At 46.9% G+C, this 27560-nt stretch overlaps 2 protein-coding genes across 2 annotated transcripts in view; one reads left to right on the forward strand and one right to left on the reverse strand.

Annotated features, from left to right (window-relative positions):
• LOC140410279 (uncharacterized) overlaps window positions 1-27560 on the forward strand; it is a 72670-nt gene that overhangs the window by 13551 nt on the left and 31559 nt on the right. The window lies entirely within an intron of this gene.
• Window positions 22569-27560, reverse strand: part of LOC140410280 (uncharacterized) — a 36034-nt gene continuing 31042 nt past the window's right edge. Inside the window, exon 2 of the mRNA XM_072498246.1 lies at window positions 22569-23535. Coding sequence (XP_072354347.1) covers window positions 22803-23535 — 733 coding nt within the window. The 3' untranslated portion in view covers window positions 22569-22802. The remainder of the gene's footprint in view (window positions 23536-27560) is intronic.

Below are 27560 nucleotides of genomic sequence, written 5' to 3' on the forward strand. Positions count from 1 at the left end.
AGTGCTAAAAGCAATCATCGTCCTTCCCTTGCAATTTGAGGTTCAGATCGTTTAGAAATGAAAGAATATCTACAAGCTCAGACATAGTTAGCATCCAACTCTCATTTGCCTATACTTCACACATGAACTTTGTGTCCTGATTGCATTGGCACAATTAATAAAGCCATATCTCAAGAAATCATCTTTATACTGCTATTTCCGATTTTGATGTCTTCTTAATGGGTTATTCACCAGAGGCCCTAGAGCTCTGTGTACAGCTCACACCAACACTGCTTTATCCAGCCATGACTCTCCTGAGCCAGCTGATTCAGTTGAGAGATCCTGGCATGTTTGTGTCTCTCTTACTTATTACAAAATGATCCATCTTCAATTCCTCAGAGCCCTGTTGTGTGCTTGCTGGCAGTGGAAAAATGGAGGAATCCCTCCTCTGTGATTTCACGCCCAAAGCACAGACTTCAGTGTATGGGCCGGGCACGTGACCTGCCCTCTGCCATCAGTTCTGGTGGGAAGACTACATTGTTTGCATTTAAAGGCCGACATTCTCAACTTAAAAGCCGATCATGGCCGGCATTCTTAAAAACTAGTCACTGCACTAGGCACTTCTCCCGCTGGGACCGATTGCTCTGCAACCCTCCCGATACTTGCCCGCCACCCAGCCGTGGTTTGCAACCCGCAATTTGAAAATTTCTGTGGTAGAGGGTGTGGGTTTGGAAGATGCTGTCCAAGGAGCCTTGGTGAGTTTCTGTAGTGCTGGTAGATACCATTGTCACTGTGCATAATTGGTGGAGGAAGTGAATGTTTCTGGAAAGGGTACTGATCAAGTGGCTGGATAGTGTTGAGCTATTGTGTATTGTTGGACCTACACTCATCCAGGCAAGAAGGGAGTGTTCCATCACACTGCTGACTTATGCCTGGATAGGCTTTGGGGAGTCAAGAGGTGAATTACATGCAAAAGAATTCATAGCCTTTGACCTTCTCTTGTTGCCACAATATGTGTGTGGCTGGTCCAGTTCATTTCTGGTCATTAGTCACCCCCAGGATGTTGATAGTGGGGGTTTCAGTGATTGTAATGCAATTGCATGTTGAGGGATGGTTTGCAATGTGTTGGTCAACTCTGTGCTAAACATCACCTGGTGTTACTGAGGCAGCCTCATGGCAGCCTCTGCTGTATTTGCTGCAGAGGAAGACAGTGGACTGAGAAGGAGCAGGATTCACTGGCCTCTGTTTTCTCTGGATCTCTTCTCAGCCAGCTCAGCTTTCCGTTTCTTTTCCAGCCTCTAGAAGTCACAGCCTTTGGTGACTTTCTGCCAGTGATTGTCAGTGTCACTCTCCGTCACCTTCATATCCTGTTTGCAGTCGAGGCCTGGATGCCGAGAGGATTATTACCCAGCAGCTAAGTCACCATACAGAAGGTGTCTGGGTTTACAATCATCATTCAACCAATGCATGAGACCAAGCCGGCAAAGACTTCATTGAGTTTCAAACGAGTAGATGCCGATGGAATTAGTACGCACCAGTGCCTCTGAGTTGATGGCTGTGAGATGCTGAGGATAAATCTTGAGATGACGAATGTGGAAACTCTTCAGCTTTTTCTCCTGACCAGCGAATGCTGTCCAGACCTCTGTAGAGGTGTGTGCTTGAGGGCACAGGCTTGGCAGACTCAGTTTGGTTCTTGGTCAGTTGCTAGTCTTGCACCTTCTCTTAAATCTTTATTGATTTACATTTTTATATATATTTATAATTAATAAATATATATATAATATATATATATATATATATATATATATACACACACACACTTTAATTATGGTTTTATTTTTGCCAATGGTTTCCCTGTCCCAGAGCACCCCAGTCTCCACTTCCAGTGTCTGTGCCAACTCTGCTGCTCTCACCTGGGATCTTTCCCAGCACACTTGAGCTGCACACCACAAACTTACCATTGGCTGGAGGACTGACTCCTCCCTTGATCCTCCAGCTCCATCCACTCCCTAATACTTAGAGTGCACATTTAAGTGTGCTCCACCCCAATGGGGATAACGTAGTCTCCATTTTCCAGCACATCCACATCACTTGGTGTCCCGTTAACTCCGATTGGATTCTCAGGTTCTTATTTTATTCCCTCTCTCTCTTCCCACCCATACCCCATCCTCCAGCTCACTCACTCAGGCTGGGAAAGTTCATTTTCTGTCATGGATGATTAAGCCTCTCAATGGCCACTTTTCCCAAGAGTTCAGTGCGCAGGGCTTGAGTTCAGTAACTGGACTTGATGCTGTCTGTACACTGAGCGTGTTTTCCCCACGGCACTTAATCTACATATAAGTCCCTCTGTGCTGCTGCTATGATTTGAATAATGACATTTTGATAGAGCCTGATTTCAATACAGAACAAGCTTTGGCAGGACAATGATAATGTAAGATAATAAATTCTCTATTCTGAGTTTCTTTCCTCACACACAGGATATACAGCACAGAAACAGGACATTCACCCCAAACAGCCCATGCTCGAGTTTAGTCGGCTCCAGCCTCCATAAAGTCTTTTCTCATTGAAACCTATCAACATAACCCTCTATTACCTTCAGACTCATATTTTTGTCCAACTTCCCCTTACATATATCTACAATATTCACTTTAACCGCGACATGCCGTAGCGAGTTCCACATGCTCATCACACTCTGGGTAAAGAACTTGCTTCTGAATTCCCTGTTGGATTTCTTGGTGACTATCTTATATTGATGATCTCCAGTTTTGGTTTCCCCACAATTGGAAACATTCTATCTGTTATAACTCCCAGGAGGGCACATGGATGACCTGATTAATCGCCACATGAGCCTTGTGGAGTACGAGCTGCCCCGTTATGGGGTGGACGGCCATCAGGTGGACGCCCATCAGCGGGATAGTTAACTCTGGACAGTAAAAGCTGGCCCAGGTAGAAGCCATTGTGCAGGGTAGTCCTGACTGGGACTGAGTCTGTTACTTGTATATCCTTTACTTTGACAATAAACCTTTCATTTTAACGCTCCTTTCTGGATTCCTCTGTGACCATTAAATTGGCAATGAGGGTAAAGTGGAATTACAGTTGGCGCTGCTAAGTATTTGGAGCACCGCCTCCTCTCTTCGTGAAGGAATAAGGTTCGCACCATTTTTAAAATGCTGCTCTTGGAGTGGCACAGTGGTTAGCTTACGGCGCTGAGGACACGGGTTCAAACCCGGCCCTGGGTCACTGTCCGTGCGGAGTTTGTATTCTCCCAGTGTCTGCATAGGTTTCACCCCCAAAACTCAAAGATGTACAGGTTAGGTAGATTGGCCACCCCAAATTGTCCCTTAATTGGAATAAATAATTGGGTACTCTAAATTTATAAATAAAATAAAATGCTGCTCTTTGGCAGATTCTACGTTTTTGATGTGGGTTTCGAGGACTGAACTCAGTACGCAGAGTGTGCGCGCATTTTTTTGTGGTGCATTGGTTGGGACTGCTGACCCACAGCGCCAGTGACCCGGGTTCAATTTCAGCCTTGGGCGACTGTCTGTGAAGTTTACACGTTCTCCCAGTGTCTGCGAGGGTTTCCTCCGGGAACTCCGGTTACCTTCCACAGTCCAAAGATGTACAGGTTAGGTGATTGAATGATTGACCATGCTAAATTGCCCCTTCCTGTCCAAGGATGCGCAGGATATATTGCGGGATTATGGGGATAAGGTGGGATGGATGGGGGAGTGGACCTGGGTAGAGTGCCCCTTTGGAGGGTCGATGGCCTCCTGCATGGTTTCAAATGCTTTCATCAGGGATGATCGACAGACGGTAATTCTTCTGACCCCCCACTTCCAGCGCCATAAACAGCCTGATGAATCCTGCAGCCTTAGAGTCCAGAATGTTCATAGTGGCATCCGTGGCAAACCACTGTGACTGCAAGCTGTCCATTATCGTACAGAGGTATCAATTTAATACGTCCGAGAGGACCTCAGGAAGTCCGTTATAGAGTTTTTGATAAGATTGTGAAAATTGGCAAAGTTTCGCAACTGTGGGCCATCCCTACCCGAGATGCTACGGGGCCACCTTTTATGAGCAGTGGATTAAAAAATGGTTACCCTTTTTCATAAATTTAGAGTACCCAATTCATTTTTTCCAATTAAGGGGTAATTTTAACGTGGCCAATCCACATACCCTGCACATTTTTGGGTTGTGGGGGGTTCAACCCACGCACTTACCAGTGAGTCAGTCTGTAAAAATGTAACACTAAGCATAGCAACTGCAGACGATGCTGTGGCTACAATTAGATAAGAATCAGAAGTGTGCAGTCTCACGCAGCTAGACAACAGTAATTGAAGGAGGATGTTTGGTCAATGTGTCAAGAAGAATAATGAGAGGAGTTTACCTTCGCCACATTCATATAGGTTGTAATTTGGGACTTTGAAAAGAGCTGCTTCAAAATATTACTTCAGGCAGAAATCTTATTTGATGGATTCAAAAATGGAATTCCAGGCAAGATGGGCATGGATTTTAGAGTTGACAAGGACTTTGGAGAGGGAAGAGTGGTTAGAGATTCAATTTGTGTGTGCGGGAGGGGGGGGGGGGGGGGGGGGGGGGGTAGTAGTGTGCAAGGACATTGGGTCAAGGTTTGGTTTTACTGAGCAGGGAGATGATGATAGATTTAAAAGAGATAGGGACAGTGCCTGACATGAGAGAGAGCCATTGACAAACATGGGAAAGCTGGATGGTCAGTAGTTTACTAAAAATACTTTTGAGGCACGTGGAGATTGTGCTCACCTCGGCCATGAGCCCTGAGAGGGAATGAGGAAGAAGAGAAACTACATATGCAGATTCAGGTCCATAAGATCCTCACAATTATTATTGGAGGTTAGAGTGGAGGAGACAGGAGAGAGAGAGAGAGAGAGGAGTTCAAAAGGAACACATTTATACAAGAGATGTTAAGATTCCACACACTGCATTTAACACAAAACTGTATTACATTTTTTTTCCACAATAATATAAACCATAACATTTATTAACAATCAGTCAAAATATATCCCAATTAACAGCAAAATCTAATCACTGTAGTTATTGGTATCTCACTGGATGGGATGACTAAGTGAAGTCCTGCCCACTAGCCTGGTAAACAGTCTCTCCACAGGGTGATCCTTCAGTGAGAACATCTGAATGGTCTCTCATCAGTATGAACATATTGATGGAACATCAGCTCCCAGGAACTTTTAAAGTGCTTTTCTCAGTCTGGACATTTCAAGGTTTTCATGCCAGTGTGAACTTGTTTATGTCTCAATCGGTCTCAATGACGAAGTGAATCCCTTGCCATACTCACGAGCGGGTAAACAGTCTTTCCCCAGTGTGAACTCGCTGGTGTGTCAGCTGGTGGGATGACAAAATGAATCCCTTGCCACAGTTGGTGCAATGTATTTTACACACAGATATTGGAGGAAGAAGTTTTAGCCCATGTGTGTGAAGCTAAAAATAAATACTGGTGCTGTTTAAAATCAAACTGCACGACTTGAAAGAAAATAAAGGGAAGACATTTTTCAAAAACAGCTCCCCTTCCTCAGCTGACAGCCCAGCACACAAGCATATAAAGCGCTGCTGACCGAGCTGTCCAGAGCAGGCACAATGAGGCTGCCACTAGCGGTAACTCGATCGCAATCTCTTTTTGGATCGCCACCATGGGGGGAGGCACAGGAGTTTGCTGAGCGGATCCTCACTTGACTGGAGATGTCAGCCAGTTGCCTTGAAACCTTGGCTCAAGGAGATGTAGGCACAGATGCCCATTCCAATCACTCACATGAAATTTATATTGTAGGTTAAGTTCTATTTACATCAGCCCCTCTGCAAATTGACAGAGAAGACTACATCTTACCCACAGCACAAGTTCAGAGTGCGACAAACATCTGGCAATTCCTGTTACAATGTAAAGAGAACAATGGTGTGTTGGTTGTTACAAACATCTGCCTAGAGATTGCTCATCTCAACAAACAATAATTATCACACAGCCACAGTGTGAATGGAATGTGTTGGAACTGGGTCTTTGTATTACGAGGTCAATTTGAGCAGAATCTCATGATTCAGACCCAGATTTACTTAGACACCAGTTCTATTGACAGCTGTAATACCCACAATCCTGCGCGGCCCAGAACCACTCCAACCAATCGGAGTGAATGAGAGGCGGGGCTGAGCCCAGATCTCCCTCATTGGTTGCAATTCTGCATCATTTTGAAAGCTGATTTCACTCAAACCCTCGGGGAAAACTGGACCTTTCCGTTTGTGGCTTTAAACAGATAAAACCCTGTGGGTGTGAAGCAAACAATTCAACATTTGTTAGTGAGATAGATACATTTAGGACAGCAGGAATTAGTTGAGGGAATAACAGTGCAATGAGAAAGTAAATTCAGTGTCAGGTTTGGGAAGCTGGGACTTGAAACTGAAGGTTTGAGTGCAGAAATAAACCAGGTCAAGAAAGGAGAAAACACAAGAAACTGAATAATCAGTAACAGGACATCAGTTGGTCTCCTCTTATCATAGAGAAATCAAAAATCCATCACATTGTCTGAAACAAAACTGATGTATAACTTAAATCCAGAATTTTAAACTCAGTCCAGTTAATTAGAGATTAACATCAGCAGAAATAAACTCCATCTGAAAGAATTAACATGGTTCAATCCTGAATGTGATTAACAGCAGCAGCAACTGTTATTTAACATTTTTAACATAGTCAAACGTCACAAGGCGCTTCACAGGAGTGTTATCAAACAACGGTCAACACCAAGGAACAACATGAGACGCGAGGACAGGTGACCAAACACTGGGTCAAAGAGTTTTAAGAAGCTTCTGAAAGGAAAGGAGAGTGAGAGTTAAGCAGGTGGAAATGGTTCGGGAATATAGTTTAGCATCCAGACAGCTGAATGCATGTCCAGCACTGGTGGAGTGATGAAAATTGGTGATGTGCAGGAGTCCAGTATTGGAGGAGAGGAAAGATTGGATTGGATTTGTTTATTGTCACGTGTACCGAGGTATAGTGAAAAGTATTTTTCTGCGAGCAGCTCAACATATCATAGGAAGAAAAGGGAATAAAACAAAATACATAATAGGGCAACACAACATATACAATGTAACTACATAAGCACTGGCATCGGATGAAAGGGTGTGTAGTGTTAATGAGGTCAGTCCATAAGAGGGTCATTTAGGAGTCTGGTGACAGTGGGGAAGAAGCTGTTTTCGAGTCTGTTCATGTGTGTTCTCAGACTTCTGTATCTCCTGCCCGATGGAAGAAGTTGGAAGAGTGAGTAAGCCGGGTGGGAGGGATCTTTGATTATGCTGCCCGCTTTCTCCAGGCAGCGGGAGGTGTAGATGGAGTCACGGATGTGAGGCAGGTTCGTGTGATGGACTGGGCGGTGTTCACGACTCTCTGAAGTTTCTTGCGATTCTGGGCCGAACAGTTGCCATGCCAGGCTGTGATGCAGCCTGATAGGATGCTTTCTATGGTGCATCTGTAAAAGTTGGTCAGGGTTAATGTGGACATGCCAAATTTCCTTAGTTTCCTGAGGACGTATGGGCGCTGTTGTGCTTTCTTGGTGGTAGCGTCGACGTGGGTGGACCAGGACAGATTCTTGGAGAAGTGCAGCCCAAGGAATATGAAACTGCTAACCATCTCCACCTCGGCCCCGATGATGCTGACAGGGGTGTGTACAGTACTTTGCTTCCTGAAGTCAATGACCAGCTCTTTAGTTTTGCTGGCATTGAGGCATAGGAGGAAAGAGCAGGGGCGCTGGCAATAATTTTCAATTAATCTCTGGCCACAGGAGAGGTGCCAGAGGACTGGACGACAGCCAATGTCGTATCAATATTCAAGAAAGGGGGAAAGGATAAACCAGGAAACTACAGTCCAATCAGTCTAACCTTAGTGGTGGGGAAATATTGGAAGCAATTCAGAGTCAGAATTAATCTGCATGACAGGGATTAATCAAGAACAGTCAGCATGGTTTTTTTTAAGGGGAGGTCATGTCTGACCAATTTTGAGTTTTTGAAGTGACCAGGTGTGTAGATGAGGAAAATGCATTTGATATAGTCTACTTGGACTTCAGCGAAGCTTTATGATAAGGTCCCACATGGGGAGACTGACAGCAAATATAAGAGCCCATGCGATCCTAAGGAAATTTGGCAAATTGTATCCAAAATTAGCTGAGTGGCAAGTAGAGGGTGATGGTTGAGGGTGTTTTTCTCACTGGAAGCCTGTGTCTAGTGGGGTCCCGCAGGGATCAGTGTTGGGACATTGCTGTTTCTGGTTCTTTAAATGATTTAGATATGAATGTAGGAGGGTTGATCAGTAGGTTTCCGGATGATACGAAAATTGTGGAGTGGTAAAGAGTGAGGACGATAACCTTCGATTACAGGATATAGATGTGCTTGTCATATAGGTTGATCAGTGGCAAATGGAATTCAATCCAGATAAATGTGAGGTGATGCACTTGGGCAGGTCGAACAAGGCAAGGGAATACATGATAAATGGCGGGACCCTGGGAAGTACAGAGGATCAGATGGATCTTGGTGTGCATGTACACGGTCCCTTAAGGTTGCAGAGCATTGGAAACAGTTGTTACGAAGGCATATGGTATACTTGCCTTTATTAGCTGAGGTATCGAGTTTAAGAACAGGGAGGTTATGCTGGGGCTGCGTAAAATGTTGGTTAGACCACAGCTGGAATACTGTATGTAGTTCTGGAATCCACATTATAGGAGAGATGTGATAGCACTGGAAGGTGTGCAGAGGAGATTTACCAACATGTTGCCTGGGCTGGAGTGTTAGTGGTGAAGAGTAATTGGATAAACTTGGATTGTTTAACTTGGATTGTTTAACTTGGAGCAGAGGCAACTGAGGTGGGGGCATGATTGAGATGTTTAAAATTATGTGGGACATACATAGAGTAGACAGTAACAAATGTTTCCCCTTGGTGGACGTGTCAATGACCAGGGGGCATCAATTGAGGTAAAAGGCAGGAGGTTTAGAGGGGATGTGAGGAAAAACCTTTTTCCCCCAGAGGGGGTTGGGAGTTTGGAATTCGCTGCTTGAAAGAGTGGTGGAGGCAGAGACCCTCACAACATTTAACAAGTATTTGATATGCACTTGCAATCCCAGGGAATACAAGGTAATAGACCAAGTGCTGGAAAATGGGATTAGAATGGTTGGGGGTTGTTTTGTCCACCGCAGACACAATGGGCCAAAATCATTCTGTGCTGAATGATTCTATGACCTCTATGATGTCAGACTGGAGGTGGTTACAGAGATAGGGAAGAGCAAGATCAGGGTTTGAGGGGAAAAAACACTGAAAATTGTAATATTGATGCATTGCCAGATCGAGAATGAATTTTGATGAGTGAGTAATGGTTAAATGGGACTAATTGCAGGTTAGGATCTGGGGAGATGGAAGTCTAGCAGTAATGTAACTGAACTAATCCAGAAGCTCAAACTGATACTCTGGGGAACCGCGTTCAAATCCCAGTGTAGAATTTAAGTCCATTAATACAATCTGAATTGCGAGTTTGTGTCACTAATGGTGACTGTAAAAAAAACATCTGTTAATTAATCTCTATTAATGAAGGAATTCTGCCATCCTTCCCTGGTCTGTCTTATATGTGACCCCAGACTAACAGCAGCGTTCCAGATAAAAAGCTGATGGGCCACGCTTGGAGGGCCAAAGGGCCTGTTCCTGTGCTGTACATCTCTTTGTTCTTTGATAGCTTTGGAATCTTCGGGCCCAGAGTGAGAAAAGGCCTGAATGAGACTTTCAGCAGCAAATGGGCTGATCAGGAGAGGCAGTAGATGTGAGAGGTGAAAGGGGGAGGGGGGGGGGGGGGGGGGGGCCTTGGGGGTGGAGCAGGTACGAGTCAGAAAATCAACTGAAGGTGAAACGCACACTGAGGCGATGAACAGTTTGGTTGAGGCTCAATGGCCAGAATCACAGTCAGATTGTCACTCGTCTCCCCATTATTTACCCTGAAATACATCTGCACCTGTCTCACCCCACCTTCCAACCTAGGCCGGGTGACAATGACACAGTGCAGTGGCTCCTGAGTCCTTCAGTCAAATGCAAGAGGGACAAAGGTAATGAAGCCACGCTCCAATTTAAAAAACATTTTTTAATAGGATTCAGGGTTAGTCGGGAGGGTGTGTCAGAGTTTGTCATCGAGGTGGAGTTTTGTGGTGGTTGAGGGATTCATTCGCAGGAGTCCCATTGGGGTGGTGGTGGCGGCGAGTGGTTGGGGAGGTCAAGACTGTTGTTCACCAGAATTAGAAGTGGTTTTAATTGTTCTAACTTTTTCTGGGTAACGATTACTGTAAGATTGCAATTTAAATTGGAATATCAGGTGGTTCCCATTGGTGGTCAATTGCCGAGGAGATGTTTGAATTTCCAATCCAATTCTTATGTGAGGTTTTCCCAGAATCCACCACTGCATCATTCAGCCTCCCTCATTCCCCCATGTACCAATTTCCGGATACTGGCAGTGACAGACCAAACACTGCATTTTTAGACTCTTGTTATTTCTTTCTCTGATCCCAAGGCGACTGGATGTCAGTCCCCACAGAAAAGGCCGAGGGTGTGGGGAAATAATGTGAAGACCCATTACCTTGCTTACAGGTGAGACTGTCACCCTGCCACACAGCCCTTGATTTGTGTGAGAGGAGTGATAGAGGGCAATGCCCATTGCAACACATCCTTGAGATTACTCCATGTGGCCAGTGATGGACACATGTCCTCCATGTTTTCAACCAGGCACTCTCAGATGCACAACCTATCTCACCTACAGCGATTTCCCACCCTGTCTCTAGGTCTCCAAGGTCCAGCACTTGATCATCTATGGGTGTGATGGGAAAGGTGGCCAACATTGAGCCACGAGGCATCATGGAAGAAGAGGTCAATGACTAACTTTAAAGCCAACAAGAAAACTGCTGCCTTGTGGAAAATCAATTTATGGAAGCAGGCAGAGCAGCGACTTGCAGCTGGATACATCGCTGATAACACCTTTGTTTTCAGGACAAGGCTCTCTCTCAAGGATAAGCTCTAATAACTTTGAAGCTTGAAAGATTGTTTTAACTTGAACTGTATAAAATACGGTAACACTGAGATTCAACCAACGACAACCTGGTATCAATTGTCTAAGTGCAGACCTGATTTAAGGTTCATCAGCCCCTCAAGTGTGAACCTGGCCCTCTCTAATGGGGAGAGAACGTGATTCAAGCCATGAGTCTTGAGAGTTATGTAACTGTTTAAATAAACACATAGCTGTAGTCTCAGAGAAATGATAAAGGCTGTACTTAAGGTAAAGCAACCTGAGAGCATTTAATTCTGTCTGCATTCATCAGTTGCGGCAAGCAGAGGCACACAGGTGTAAGGATGGCAAGATCTGGACGCTGCCACCATTTTTTGTTCATTCCGACACTGTGCTCGCTTCTACAGGCACATAAATTTCCATTGTTACTGTTACTTACCCATCAAAGACACATACCACCCTCTGCTTGTGGAAGCCTGACTGTCCATCATGTCTCCACAAGGATATATCCTGCATGTGACCACTCCAGGGCAGTGCAGGAGTATACTCTGACTGACTGGGCCCCTTCACAGAGAGGCTGACATGTCTCTGACAGTCAGTGCTGCTGCCTGGGCATTGCCAGTGGCTGTGGGGGGCGGGCGGGCGGGGGGGGGGGGGGGGGTGGAAATGACCTTCTACCAATTTAACTTTCACCCTCATTATCATAGAAGGCTGTGATGTTCACACTCTTGTGTTGTACTCACGTTGTCAGAACAGATCAGGTCATTAATCACTTTGCCACACTGAAGACACGTACATCACACCTGCTCAGGTCGCCGGCAATCTCCAGCCAGACTTGCTTCCACTGATGCTGTCAATCTCCTCATTCACTTCTGAGGGAACAGAATTTCATTCTGAACCCAAGCAGCCTGGAGGAGCACCTCAAGGAGGCATCAGTGAATTGGGAAGCAACCTTTAATTTGCTGCCTGCCATTTCAGCACTTCATTTGGTTGCCAGGGCTCTCTTGCCTGTCCCCCAGAGCTGCTGCCTTTGAAAGTGCTGATAGAGTTCCGGGTGCGGCTATGCAGAGCTAGGTCGCATATTCGGCAGCTCCTGCTTGGAACGGACTTTTGGGCTCTTTTACAGGGCCCCCACGGCATTTGTTTGACATTTCCCGGTGTGGGAAGAAGGCTGCAATATTCCCCCGACAGTGTCCCCCAGGAAGGGTATGTCTCTTGGTTGCCAGGCACACGCAGAAACAGTAAAAGATTTGGCTGCAACTGCAGGATAAACAGGGCCTCTTCCAGCATGCAGGCGGGGGAAGGGCAAGCTTAAAGCTGCAAGCTGACCTGAGGGCCTGTATCAAAAGTGAATTCTAGCAGCAGAGGGAACAACTGTGAAAAGACCTCACCAAGGCCACTGAAGGGACTTCCGGTTGCGGTGATGCCTAGCTAGCCGCACGCTTCGGCAGCTCCAGCTCCGACGGACCTTCGGGCTCTTTTAAGAGCCCCAACGGGGAATTTTTCGACGACGCAACCCGGTGTGGGGCGTGTGAGAAGGGAGTCCCCCCAAACGAAGGAGGAAAAAACCGGCGGCGGCGGCTGCAGCGCGAGGAATCGTCGACCAAAGGGTCAGAAAGAGAGAAGTACAAGATGGCGGCGGAGAAAGCGCAGGCGACATGGGGGCCTGAGCATGAAATTGTGAGACGGTGCGTGGAGCTGCTGAAGAGGGAGGTGCTGACCCCGTTGCTACAGGCAATTGAGGGGCTCAAGGAGACATTAAAGACCCAGGAGACAGAGCTCCGTGTGGTGGAGCAGAAGGTGACAGATATTGAGGACGAGATCCTGGGCCTGGCGGTTAAGACACAGACGCACGAGGCACTTCATAAAAAGTGTACTGAAAGGATCGAAGCCCTAGAAAATGGAGCGCGAAGGAAGAACCTTCGGATACTGGGTCTCCCTGAGGGTGTGGAAGGAGTGGACTGTGGAGCGTACGCAAGTACGATGCTGAGCTCACTGATGGGTGCTGAGGCCCCTACGGGCCCCTTGGAGGTGGAGTGGGCAAATCGGATTCCGGCGAGAAGACCAAAAGCGGGAGAACCACCCAGGGCGATAATCGTGCGATTTTACCGCCTTAAGGATAGAGAAGAGGTCCTGAGATGGGCTAAAAAGGTGCGGAGTAGCAGATGGGAGAATGCAGTGGTACGGGTATACCAGGATTGGAGTGCGGAGGTGGCGAGAAGGAGGGCGAGCTTCAACCGAGCCAAAGAGGTGTTGCATAAAAGGAAGGTGAAGTTCGGGATGCTGCAGCCGGCAAGACTATGGGTCACGTATCAGGAGAGACACCATTATTTCGAGACGGCAGAGGAAGCATGGACCTTCATCAATGAAGAGAAATTGGATCGGAACTGAGGGACTGATGCTGCAGGAAATGTTATTGTTAATGTTACGGTGGAAGTTAATTGAGAAGTAAACAGGGAAGGGGGGAGACATTGGGGAAATGTGGGCGCCGGTGAGGGGGGAAAGACGGGACATAGTTGGAGAATGGGGAAGGGGAGGGGGAGGGGAAAGGGAGCTGCGCCATAAGAGGCGGGTCAGGTAAAGGGATGTTCCCGCACCAGAAAGAATAAGGCGGGAAGACAGGCGCAAGGCGGATGGGAGTTCCCCACATGGGGGGGGTCGAGGAGTGAGCAGGAGTAGCCGGGGTCAGTTGAAGTCAGCTGACTTACGGAAGTAATATGGGGGGAGCAATCATGCTAGAAAGAGATCTAGCGGGGAGGGGGGGAGGGAGGGGGGGGGGACAACTGGGTTGCTGCTGCGGAAATCCAAAAGGAAATGGCTAAAGAGTGGGTGGGTGGGGATGGTGTGCGACGCTGGGGGAGCGAGCGGGAGCGCGGAGGCGGGATATGGGACTGGCCTGGAGAAGGTAATGGCTAGTCGACACGGGAGGGGGGCAGGTAGCCCCCTAGTGAGGCTGATCACGTGGAACGTGAGAGGCCTGAACGGACCGATAAAAAGGGCCAGAGTGCTCGCGCATTTGAAAGGACTAAGGGCAGACGTGGTTATGCTCCAAGAGACGCACCTAAAGGTGGCGGACCAAGTTAGGCTAAGGAAAGGATGGGTGGGACAGGTGTTCCACTCAGGACTGGACGCAAAGAATAGAGGGGTGGCCATTTTGGTGGGGAAACAGGTCGCATTTGAAGCAAAGAACATCGTAGCAGATAGCGGAGGTAGATATGTAATGGTGAGTGGCAGGCTGGAGGGAATGGAGGTCGTGTTGGTTAATGTGTATGCCCCAAACTGGGACGATGCGGGATTTAATGAGACGGATGCTGGGGCGTATACCGGACCTGGAGGTAGGAAACTTGATTTTAGGAGGGGACTTTAATACGGTGCTGGACCCGGGGCTAGATAAATCTAGCTCAAGGACCGGAAGAAGGCCGGCAGCGGCCAAGGTACTTAAGGGGTTTATGGACCAAATGGGGGGAGTGGATCCATGGCGATTTCTTAGACCTAGGGCTAGGGAATTTTCCTTCTTCTCCCATGTCCATAAAGTGTACTCCCGGATAGATTTTTTTGTTTTGGGAAGGTCGTTGATCTCTAGGGTGGAAGAAGCTGAGTACTCAGCCATAGCGGTTTTGGATCATGCCCCACATTGGGTGGACCTGGAATTAGGAGAGGAAAGGGAGCAGAGAACACTCTGGCGATTAGATGTGGGACTGATGGCGGATGAGGGAGTGTGTGCAAGAGTGCGGGGGTGTATTGAGAGATATCTGGAGGTCAATGACGACGGCGAGGTCCCTGTGGGAGTGTTATGGGAAGCACTAAAAGCGGTGGTCAGAGGAGAGCTGATCTCCATTGGGGCCCACAAAAGGAAAACAGAGGCCAAGGAAAGGGAAAGATTACTGGGGGAGATTTTAAGGGTGGATAGGGAATTTGCAGAGACCCCGGAGGAGGAATTGTACAGGGAGAGGAGACGACTCCAGACGGAATTTGACCTTCTGACCACCAGAAAGGCGGAGGTACTGTGGAGGAAGGCACAGGGGAGGAGGTATGAATATGGGGAAAAGGCGAGTCGCCTGTTGGCTCATCAATTGCGAAAGAGGGCAGCAGCGAGGGAGATAGGAGGAATTAGAGACGAAAGGGGAGACACGGTGCGAAGGGCAGGAAAGATAAATGAGGTGTTCAAGACCTTCTTTGAGGAACTGTATAGGTCTCAACCCCCAGAGGGAGAGGAGGGGATGCGGCAGTTCCTGGACCAATTGAGGTTCCCGAAAGTGGAGGAGCGGGGGGTGGTAGGCCTGGGGGCACCGATTGGGGTGGACGAGGTTATTAAGGGACTGGGAAGCATGCAAGCAGGGAAGGCCCCAGGACCAGACGGGTTCCCGGTGGAGTATTACAGAAAATATGTGGACTTGTTGGCCCCGTTGATGGTGAGGACGTTCAATGAGGCCAGGAAAGGGGGGACTCTACCCCCGACGATGTCGGAGGCGACGATATCGTTAATTTTGAAGAGGGATAAAGATCTGTTGCAGTGCGGGTCCTATAGACCCATTTCATTGTTGAACGTGGACGCCAAATTGTTGGCAAAGGTACTGGCATCGAGGATAGAGGACTGTGTCCCGGGGGTGGTGCACGAAGACCAGACAGGGTTCGTAAAAGGGAGACAACTGAATGTTAACGTGCGACGACTATTAGGGGTGATAATGATGCCCCCAGTGGAGGGGGAGGCAGAGATAGTGGCGGCAATGGACGCAGAGAAGGCATTTGATAGGGTGGAGTGGGAGTATTTATGGGAAGTGTGAAGGAGGTTTGGGTTTGGGAACGGGTTTATTAGCTGGGTTAGACTTCTTTATGGGGCTCCAACGGCAAGCGTAGTTACAGGTCGACATAGATCGGAGTATTTCCGACTATATAGGGGAACAAGACAGGGATGCCCGCTGTCTCCATTGTTGTTCGCGTTGGCAATTGAACCTCTGGCCATGGCGTTGAGAGACTCCAGGAAATGGAGAGGGGTGATTAGAGGGGGAGAAGAACACCGAGTCTCGTTATATGCGGATGACCTATTGTTATACGTGTCGGACCCAGCGGGGGGAATGATAGAGGTTATGCGAATTTTGAGGGGGTTCGGGGATTTCTCGGGGTATAGGCTAAACATGGGGAAGAGTGAATTATTTGTGATACATCCAGGGGACCAGAGTAGAGAGATAGAAGGCTTGCCTCTAAGGAAAGTGGAAAGAAACTTCCGATACCTGGGGATTCAGATCGCTAGGAGCTGGGGAACCTTGCACAGACTTAATCTGACACGGTTGGTAGAACAAATGGAGGAGGACTTCAAGAGGTGGGACATGCAGCCTCTATCGCTGGCGGGCAGGGTGCAAGCAATTAAGATGATGGTCCTCCCGAGGTTCTTATTTGTATTTCAATGTCTCCCTATACTAATCACTTAGACCTTTTTTAATAAAATAGACAGGAGCATCACGAGCTTCGTGTGGGCAGGGAAAGTTCCGAGAGTAAGGAGGGGGTTCCTTCAGCGTAGTAGGGACAGAGGAGGATTGGCACTACCGAACTTGGGTGATTACTATTGGGCCGCCAATGTGGCAATGATACGTAAATGGATGATGGAGGGTGAGGGAGCAGCGTGGGAAAGACTGGAGAGAAAGTCCTGTAAAGGGACGAGTTTAGAGGCGCTGGTGACGGCGCCGCTACCGATCTCACCTAAAATGTTTACCACGAACCCGGTGGTGGCGGCAACATTGAATATCTGGGGACAGTGGAGGCGACAGAGAGGGGTGCGGGGAGCCCTGGTGGGGTCCCCAATCAGGAACAACCATAGGTTCGCCCCAGGAAGAATGGATGGAGGATTTCAGAGCTGGTTCCAGTTGGGAATTAGGAGGGTGGGAGATTTATTTATAGATGGGACTTTTGCGAGCTTGGGAGCATTGGAGGAAAAAGTATAAGTTGCCCCGGGGAAATTTCTTGAGATATATGCAGGTGAGGGCATTTACTAAACAGGTGAGGGAATTTCCGTTGCTCCCGACACAGGGGATACAGGACAGGGTGCTTTCAGGGGTGTGGGTTGGAGAGGGCAAGGTGTCAGAGATTTACCGAGAGATGAGGGAAGAGGGGGAGGAGTCGGTGGGCGAACTAAAAGGAAAGTGGGAAGAAGAACTAGGGGAGGAGATAGAGGAGGGTATGTGGGCTGATGCCCTAAGCAGGGTAAATTCCTCTTCCTCATGCGCCAGGCTTAGCCTGATTCAATTTAAGGTGCTACATAGAGCACACATAACGGGAGCAAGATTGAGCAGGTTCTTTGGAGTGGAGGACAAATGTGGGAGGTGTGGCAGGAGCCCGGCAAACCACGCACATATGTTTTGGGCATGCCCGGCACTGGAAGGGTATTGGAAGGGAGTGGCGGGAGTGATTTCGCGGGTGGTGAAGGCCCGGGTCAAACCAGGCTGGGGGTTAGCTCTATTTGGAGTTGCGGAAGAGCCGGGAGTGCAGGAGGCGAAAGAGGCCGACGTTGTGGCCTTTGCGTCCCTAGTAGCCCGGCGCAGGATCCTACTCATGTGGAAGGAGGCGAAACCCCCCGGACTGGAGGCCTGGGTAAATGATATGGCGGGGTTCATTAAACTGGAGCAGATAAAGTTTGCCCTGAGAGGATCGGCTCAAGGGTTCACCAGGCGGTGGCAGCCATTTCTCGACTACCTAGGGGAACGTTAGAGGGAAGACAGATGACCAGCAGCAGCAACCCAGGGGGAGGGGGGGGGGGGGGGGGGTTAGTTTAGGTCAAAGACAAAGGGGTTTTGTTACTTGTGTATTGTTTAAAATTTCTGTATTGTTATTGTTGCGTTTGCTTTGAAATAGGGGAAAAATTGTTGTTTGGGAAAAAAATTTCAATAAAACATTTATAAAAAAAAAAAAGAAAGTGCTGATAGCTGCCTTTAAATATGGTGCCTACATTGCCGAAACCAGAACTTACCCTGCAGCGAGGAGCTCTATGGTGGCACAGTGGTTAACACTGCTACCTAACAGCGTCAGGGACCTGGGTTTGATTCTATCCTTGGGTGCCTGTGTGGAGTTTGCACGTTCTCCCGGTGTCTGCGTGAATTTCCTCCGGGTGCTCTGGTTTCCTCCCGGTGCTCTGGTTTCCTCCCATCGTCCAAAGATGTGCAGGTGAGGTGAATTGGCCACCTTCAATGCACGTGTTTACGGAATGGGGGGGGGGGGCCTGGGTAGTGTGATCTTTCGGTGGGACGGTGCAGACTTAATGGACCAAATGGCCTTCTACTGCACTGTGGGGATTCTATGGTTAAGGATAACAACACAATCCAACCAAGTCATATGGGAACTCATATGTCAGCAGATTGAATGACCGAGTGAATCCCTTCCCACACAGTGCAGGTGAATGGTTTCTCTCCAGTTTGCGTGAGTTGGTATTTCATCAGGTCTTTGGTGTTCTAAAAACTCTTCACAGGGTATGAACAAATATAAGGTCTCTTAACTGAGCGAACAACTTGATGTTAAGTGAAATAGAAGCAAAATACTGCTAGAAATCTGAAATGGAAAGAGAATGTTGGAAAAACACGGCACATCTGGCAGCGTCTGTGGAGAAAGAAATGGTTAATGTTTCAAGTCTAATGTGACTTCTTCAGAGATGAGGAAGAAGTGACCTATTAGACATGCAATGATAATTCTGTTTCTCTCTCTCCACAGATGCTGCCAGACCCACTGAGTTTTTCCAGAATTTTTTGTTGATGTCCAGTGAAGCTGGACAGTCAATCCAATCCCACATAGGGAGCAGATGAACACATCTTCCTGGTGTGCACCCACTGGTGTATCCAGCAGCTGAATAACTGAGTGAATCTTACCACAGAGTAAACTTTACTGCTTCTCTTCAATATGAATTGACTGGTGTTTCTGGAGTCATGGAGTCGTACAGCACAGAAAAGGCCATTAGGCCCATCGCAACAGTGCCAGTCAAAAACAACCACCTCACTATTTTAATCCCATTTTCCAGCACTTGGCCCATCGTCTTGGGATCACAAGTACACATCTAAATACTTCATAAATGTTTTGAGGGTCTCTACCTCCGTCACCCTTTCAGGCAGCGAGTTCCAAATTCCTACCATGCTGTAAGTAAAAAAGTTTTCCCTCACATTCCCTCTGAACTTCCTGCCCATTAACTTCCCTGGTCATTGATACCTTCACTAAGGGGAAAGGTTTTTTCCTATCTATCCAGTCCCCTCATAATTTTGTACATATTAATCATAACCCCCCCCTCCCTCAGTCTCCTCTGCTCCAAGGAAAACAATCCAAGTCTATCCAATCTCTCTTCATAATTAAAACTCTTCATAATTAAAACTCTCCAGCCGAGGCAAGTACTGGTAAATCCCCTCTGCACCCTTTCCAGTGCTATCACATTCCACCTTGAATGTGGATTCCAGAACTCCACACAATACTCTAGCTGTAGCCGAACCAACATTTTATACAGTTTTAGCATAATCTCCCTGTTAAGTTCATAAGTTTTAGGAGCAGAGTTAGGCCATTCAACCCGAGTCTGCTCCGCCATTCTATCATGGCTGATATGTTCCTCATCTGTTACCTACAATGGTCCAGACCAAGAGTTGGATTGCAAAAATCAGCCAAGGCATCTCCTCCCTAGATCACATGACCGAGGAGCAGGAGTAGGCAGTTTAGTCTCCCGAGCCTATGTGATCATGGCTGATCCCAGCCTGGCCCCAATTCCACTGTCCCGACCGTTCGCCATAAACCCTCAACCCATTACCAATTAAAAATCTGTCCAGCTGCTCCTTAAATTTACTCACTGTCCCTGCATCCACCGCACTCTGGGGTAGCGAATTCCACAGATTCACAACACTTTGAGGGTAGTTTCTCCTCAATTTTTAAAATTGCTACCTCATATTCTCAGATTATGACCTCTCATTTTAGAATGCCCCACAAGAATCCGCTCCACGTCTACTTCATTCATTCCTTTTATCATCTTGTATTCCTCGATTTGTCTCCCCTCATTCTTCTAAACTCTAGAGAGTAAAGGCCTAAACAGTTCAATCACTCCTCATACGACAAACCCCTCATCTCTGGATTCAATCTAGTGAACCTCCTCTGAAATGCCTCCAATGCGACTACATCTTTCCTCAAATAAGGGGACCAAAACGGTGCACACTACTTCAGCTGCGGTGTTAACAATGCCTTGCAACCACATTTCCTTACCTTTATTATCAATTCCTTTGACTATAAATGCCAACATTCCATTTGCTTTCCTTATTATCCGCTGCACTTGCATGCTCGGTTTTTGCTATTCATGCACGAGGACACCCAGATCTCTGCACCGGAGTACCCCAAAGTCTTTCCCCATTTAGATAAGTTGCCTTTCCATTTTTTCAACCAAAATGCATGACCTCACACTTATCCACGTTAAACTCCATCTGCCACATTTTGCCCCACTCTGCTAACCTAGCTATATCCATTTGTAAGGTTCTTATTTCCTCAGTGCAACTTACTGTTCGACCTATTTTTGTGTCATCTGTGAATTTGGCTAGAGAAACTTTGATCCCTGTATCCAAAGTCGTTAATACAGATTGTAAATAGCTGGGGCCCAAGGATTGAACCCTGTGACCCCAATTAGTTACATCGTGCCACCCAGAAAGAAAAGTTATCCCGACTCTCTGTCTCCTGTCCTTCAGCCAGTCTTCTATCCAAGCTAATAAATTACCCCTAATCCCATGTGGTTTCTTGAACTCTATGCCTCGGCTAATAAAGACAGGTATACCATATGCTTTCTTAACCACTGTATCCACCTGCTCTAACCAAGGTGCAATAAAGATTAAGAACATGACTTTTCAATTCTATCCCTCCAGAAATAAAGACTGTTGCATGTTCTTTTTTCACATCTTTGCTAACCTGTCGCACAACATTTAATGACCAATACATTTATTTAAAAAATTCCCTTTGCTGCTCTACCCCAGACTCACACCTTCCAAAGAATAACTCTTCTCCCGATTCTTCCCGCAAAACATATTACCTCACATTTTTCAGTGTTGCACTTCATTTGACAATTATTTGCCCATTCTGCATTTTGTAAACATTCTCTAATCTGTTGCAGTCCTTCTCCGTATTGATAAAGTTTCTGACTGGTTTGAAACTGGGAACATGATAACCACGACACAACAAAATCACTGTTCCTCCTCAGTACTGACCAACCTTCCAATATGGTGTAATTATTAAATTCAGTAATTGTAAATTTGATTCAAAGGCCAAATCGTTGATGTAAATTGTGCACAACCATGGTCCCAGCACTGATCTTTGTGGAACATCACATCCCACCTGTGGAATATCTTTCCTTTTCTCCCATTCTCTGCCTTGAAGCCAGCGCACAATCTATTCTGCCACTTCAGATTTTTTATCCCAGAATCCACGCAGTGCTGAAGGAGGCCATTCGACCCAGCAAGTCGGCACCGACCCATCGAACGACGACACCACCCAGGCCCAATCCTTTGTCCTAGTCCTGGAACCCCACCTAAGGGGCACTTTAGCGTGGCCAATCCACCTAACTTGCACATCTTTGGGCTGTGGGAGGAAACCAGAGCACCCAGAGAAAACTCACACAGACATGGGGAAAATGTGCAAACTCCACACAGTTACCAGAGGTCGAAATCGAACCGGGTCCCTGGCGTGTGAGGCAGCAGAGCTAACCGCTGTGCCACCTTGTCCCTGACTCCACATTCTCTTCTCAGTTTACTGTGGGATATCTTATCAAAGGCCTTGGAGAATCCAGATATATCTCATCTACTGCATTTCCATCATCAACTCTCTCTGTTATCTCCTCAAAACTTTCAATAAAGGTTAGTGAGACAAGATTTTCCCTTTTGAAATCCATGCTCACTGTTCATTGTTATATTTATTTTCTATTTTCTCCTTTGGTAAGGATCCATTATTTGTCCCACCACCATTATGAAGCCGACTGGTCTAGAATTCCCTGGACATGTTCCGTCCACCTTTTTAAATATCGGAATTACATTCGCTTTTCACCAGTCTTCTGCCACTGCACCTTTTTAACAAATTATTAAATATATGTTGTAAATCCACTGCTGTCACTTCCCAAAATTATTTTCTAAAGCTATCAACCCACCCAGACCACTTTATCCTCTTTTGCGTTTGGTTAGTTTGTTCAATTCATCCTTTAGATGTATTATTATTTCTCTCGACATTCAATGTCCTCTCATCATTCAGTGTCATGTTGAACTGTTCTATCTCCCTAAGAAACAATGACACAAAATAATTATTTTATATTTTTGTCATCCTCTCTCATTACAAGTGGTACTATCCTGTTTATCTCTCATTAGTCCAATATCTTCATATCTTCTACAGATGTTGTAAAATATTTCACTATTTTGTGTTATATTTATTTTTTAATGGAGTAAGAATGGGAAGCAAGAATTAATCAGCATTTTATAATTAGAGATGTTTTCAGTTTTCAGAAACTGAATTGTAGATTTTGCACTAAAGATCAATTGAAGATTGAAGTAAAAGTTCAGTATTTTATAGGAAACCAGTTCCTTTGGGAATTCTTGAATTAAGGAAAGATCACAGGAGATGCTACTGAAAAGTAATCGACAGGGCCATCGTGAAAATCAGCGATAGACCTGGAATATTAAACTCCAGAGAGCTAACATTACAAGGAGCAAACTAAATATTGTCAAACTCTCAATCCTAGGCGTCATTAACAGCAGCAATAACAGCAGAATCCAACACCTACAGTCACTTATGAACCCGTTGATGTGACAGCAGATGCTGTGACTGAATGAATCTCTTCCCACAAACGGAGCAGGTGAATGGCCTCTCCCCACTGTGAATCCGCTGATGTGTCACGAGGTGAGAGGACCGAGTGAATCCCTTCCCACACACGGAGCAGGTGTACGGTCTCTCTCCGCTGTGGATTCGCTGGTGTGTCAGCAGGTTACAAGAGAGAGTAAAGCCATTCCCACATACAGAGCATATGAATGGCCTCTCCCCAGTGTGACTTCTCTGATGTCTCCTCAGGTTGTTTAACTGAGCAAATCCTTTCCCACACTTGGAGCAGGTGAATGGTCTCTCCCCAGTGTGAACGCGTTGATGTTTCAGCAACTGGGAAGAATTAATGAATCCTTTCTCACATACGGAGCAGGTGAACGGTCTCTCCCCAGTGTGAACCCGTTGATGTGTCAGCAGAGTAGTTGACTGAGTGAATCCCTTTCCACACATGGAGCAGGTGAATGGTCTCTCTCCAGTGTGAATTCGCTGGTGTGCAGTGAGGTTGGATGAACACCTGAACCTCTTCCCACAGTAAGTGCAGCAGAATGGTCTCTCCTCAGTGTGAGCTCGCTGGTGTGACTGCAGGCAGAATGACTGAGTAAATCCCTTCCCACACATGGAGCAGATAAACGGCCTTTCCCCAGTGTGACTGCGTCGATGGTTTGCCAGCTGGGATGGATAATTGAATCCTTTCCCACAGTCTCCACATTTCCATGGCTTCTCCATAGTGCCGGTGTCTTTGACTCCCTTCACTTTGGATGATCAGTTAAAGCCTCATTCACATGTATCTGGTTCCTACCACTATTAATGCCGTGATGTTTTTTCATACAAAATGACCGGTTAAAACTCTTTCCGCAGTCAGCACACTGGAACACTCTCACTCAGGTGTGGGTCTTGGTGCTTTTCCAGTCACATTGAATTTTCAAATCTTCTTCCAGAGACAGAGTAGGGAAATATTTCTCTATCCATTGTCCAAAGCCAATAATGATTAGGTCATGATGAGTCAAGTGGCTCTGTCAGATGTGAAGTTTGGTTTGAGTTTCCCGTCTGTAAATCCTCCTCTTCTAACATCCTGGAAAAGGAGTTCACAGAAAAAAATTCAGAGCAGACAATTCTCATTTCGATGGAACATTTTTTCCTCTTGTTTGCCCAGTAAATCCCTTCCGTGCTGGACTGAAATCCAAACGCATCACACCATGTTATGTCTCCACTCCCAGCCCCCACCCCGCGGAACCCCAACACCCCGATACTCCAGCTGAATTCAGTTATCTGGCCTGTGTGCAGAGTGAGAGTAAAATCAACAAGTCAATAATTTTCTTTCCTTACAGAACCCTGAAGTAATTTTCAGTGACCACACATATGCTCTGCTGCCTACTGAAACAACTGTTAACACCAGCCTGTTCCTCGGAAAAGCTGCATTTATTTGTGCCACAAAACCAGGGTAAATACTTCCGACAAAGGCAGTGACTGACAGAAGTGAGAGGTGAATCGAAATACAGCTGGTACTTTTTTTTAAACCACATACCATTTTCTCCTCAACAGATATTCTCAATTAAATTTTAAAAATAAAAACTGAAATCTGATATTAGGGAGTAAATTAAAACATTATCATTTTAGGATTGATCCTGCCCCAAACTGTTATCTTAATTTGTCAGTCAGTAATATTAAAATTCTCATCAGAAATACATCAAACTATTACTAATTTAATACGTTTTTTCACAGATGCTGTAAAATATTTTCCACAAATAAATATATTTATCAGCAGATCAATAATATTTTTTAAGATACTTTAAACACAACCACTCAATGTGGGATTCGCCACCAGACTCTGGGTTTAAAAGCTCCACGAATTGAACAAGTCTGGGAACCGCCTCCGCAAAACCTTTCCATAACCATAACCATCCTCATCCCCGCGGGGTAAACACGGCCTATTCGGGGCCTAAGGCCTACCCTAGCAGTTGATAAAGTGCCCAGTCCAGCCGCAGTGTCCATTCCTCCCTGTGCTCACAATCCCCTCATTCTTACACTGAGCATGTTCAGAGCTCACCGCACTTGCGCACTGGGAGCAGTCTCGCCGGCCGCCATCTCAGCAGAGGAAGGCAGGTCGTGTTCATTGAGCGGCCATCTTGGTGAGGGAAGCTTTGACAAAGAGTCACCCAGACTCGAAACGTGAGCTCCTTTCTCGCTCCATAGATTATGTCAGACCTGCTGAATATTGTCCCGTATTTTCAGTTGTTGGTGAGAGAAGAGTGAGCAGTCAGGACTTCCTCTTCGCTGACAGGCACGGTTTACCCAGCGGCCGCCATTTTGTGGTGCTGATTTTCTATCCGGGTCTTTGGTGAAGGAATGGAGGTCAGTTTGTGAACTGTTCAGAGGAAGGTCTGAAATCAGATTTACATCAGATATCTGAAAGAACAACAACATTTACACTAATTACAGTTTAAAATGAAATCGGAATGTTGGAAATACATTCTGAAGAAGAATTATATCGGATTGGAAATGTTGGTCTGTTTCCACAGAAGCTACCAAACCTGCTGAGGATTTGCAGAACATTCTGTTTTAATTTCAGATTTACAGCATCCCTACTATTTTGTTTTGATTGTTATGTTTCTTTTACTTGGATGCATAACAAGTTAAGAGTAAAATAATTGTCACAATTTAAATGTATAAATCAGTGCTATTTATTTGTCTCACTGAGATTGTGTTCAGGGGCAACGTCAGAAATCCCTTCACAAGAAATATAATAGAAATCTGGAACTGTCAAGATTGTTCAATGGGCAATGAAGTCAAAGTAATTGAGTGGATTAACATATAGATCTGGCATCTAATAATAATCTTTATTAGTGTCGCAACATGGCTGACATTAACACTGCAATGAAGTTACAGTGAAAATCCCCTGGTCCCCACACTCAGGTGCCTGTTTGGGTACACTGAGGGCGAATTCAGACTATCCAGTTCACCTAACAAGCACATCTTTTGATACTTGTGTTTTGTAAGGGCCACGAAGAATCCAGCACGAGTTTTAAGCATACAAAATAATAACATTTATTTACTATAACAATATATACATAACAGTGGCAGTAACTCCCCTTGCTTCCTTCTGCTGGTTCCTGAACTGGCCAGCTTATTTATACTAGGAGTTTCTCCGCCGCCCCCCTCATTGGGGAAGTTCATACTCCCACAGGATTGTGGGATAGTCATTAGTCCCCAGCCAATCGTAAGTAGGCAGGTTATAACATCCCTCCCCCCCAAAGTCCAAGGAATCCACCGAAGACCCTGGCGAAGGAAGGCGTCGGACTCGTTTGGCCGCAGGCCGGACGCCATTTGCACGCGGCGCTGGATCAGGCGGCGTGTAACGAGACGGAGACCGGCGCTTCCGTGCTGAATGGCGCGGTTGTACATCCACGGCCCGTGGACCCGAGGATTCCCCCTCTGATGCATCCTGTGTCTCCATCTCGGAGTCAGAGTCTGCTGCCTCCGTCATGTCAGCGTCTCTATCTCCATTTGGTCCTGTAACGACCTGCACAGGCTTCGAGTGAGGCACCAGTGGAAGATTTTGAGGACTACCTTCCCTTGTCTCTGGTCTTTGCGGCTGTTGAAATGAGCTCCGGGGGCGGGGAATCTTTTGAGGGGATGATCTTCTGGACCGGACGTGGTCTACATGTTTTCGCTGGAGACGACCCTGGGCTTGCACTTGGTAAGATATAGGGCCCGTCTGGCGAAAGATTACACCAGGAACCCATTGGGCACCACCAGAAAAATTCCACACGAATACTGGGTCACCGGGCGCAAACTGCCGAATCGGACGATGCCGAGACAATCCCTGTCCCTGCCGTTCTTGTGTGCGGCGTACTTTTGCGCCAATGTCCGGGAAAACCATACTAAGGCAGGTGCGGAGTCTCCGGCCCATTAGGAGTTCTGCGGGAGCTACCCCAGTCACAGCATGGGGGGTGGTCCTGTACGTAAACAAAAAGCGAGCCAGTCTCGTGTCCATTGATCCGGAAGACTGCTTCTTTAGGCCTCTTTTGAATGTCTGCACTGCACGCTCTGCCAACCCATTTGAAGCCGGGTGGTAAGGGGCAGTGCAGATATGGCGGATGCCGTTCATCTTTGTAAACCTAGCAAACTCCTCACTCGTGAATGGAGTGCCATTATCCGTGACCAGCACCTCGGGGAGGCCATGCGTACTAAACGATAAACGCATCTTTTCAATTGTTGCGCAGGACGTTGTCCCCTGCATCTTATGCACCTCCAGCCATTTGGACTGGGCGTCAATTAGTAGAAGGAACATGGATCCCTGAAAAGGGCCTGCGAAATCTGCATGCAAGCGTGCCCAAGGCCGCCCTGGCCATTCCCAGTGATGTAGGGGCGCGGCCGGCGGAAGCTTCTGATGCTCCTGGCAAATGGAGCAGTTTTGGGCCACCTTCTCAATGTCGGTGTCGAGGCCTGGCCACCAGACATAACTCCGGGCCAACATTTTCATCTTGGTCACGCCCGGATGCCCATTGTGCAAGTCTGATAATATCAGCTCCTGGCCTTTTTCCGGGACAATCACACGCGTCCCCCACAAGAGGATGCCGTCTTCCACGCTGAACTCTGACAGCTTGGAGGAAAACGCCCGCAACTCACCTGGGAGCTGTCTACGCTGCCCACCATACAGGACTATGTGCCGAACCTTTGACAGGACTGGCTCCGTCTGGGTCCACTCACGGATCTGTGATGCTG

Source organism: Scyliorhinus torazame, chromosome 4, assembly GCF_047496885.1.
Source record: "Scyliorhinus torazame isolate Kashiwa2021f chromosome 4, sScyTor2.1, whole genome shotgun sequence".
NCBI classification, from domain to species: domain Eukaryota; kingdom Metazoa; phylum Chordata; class Chondrichthyes; order Carcharhiniformes; family Scyliorhinidae; genus Scyliorhinus; species Scyliorhinus torazame.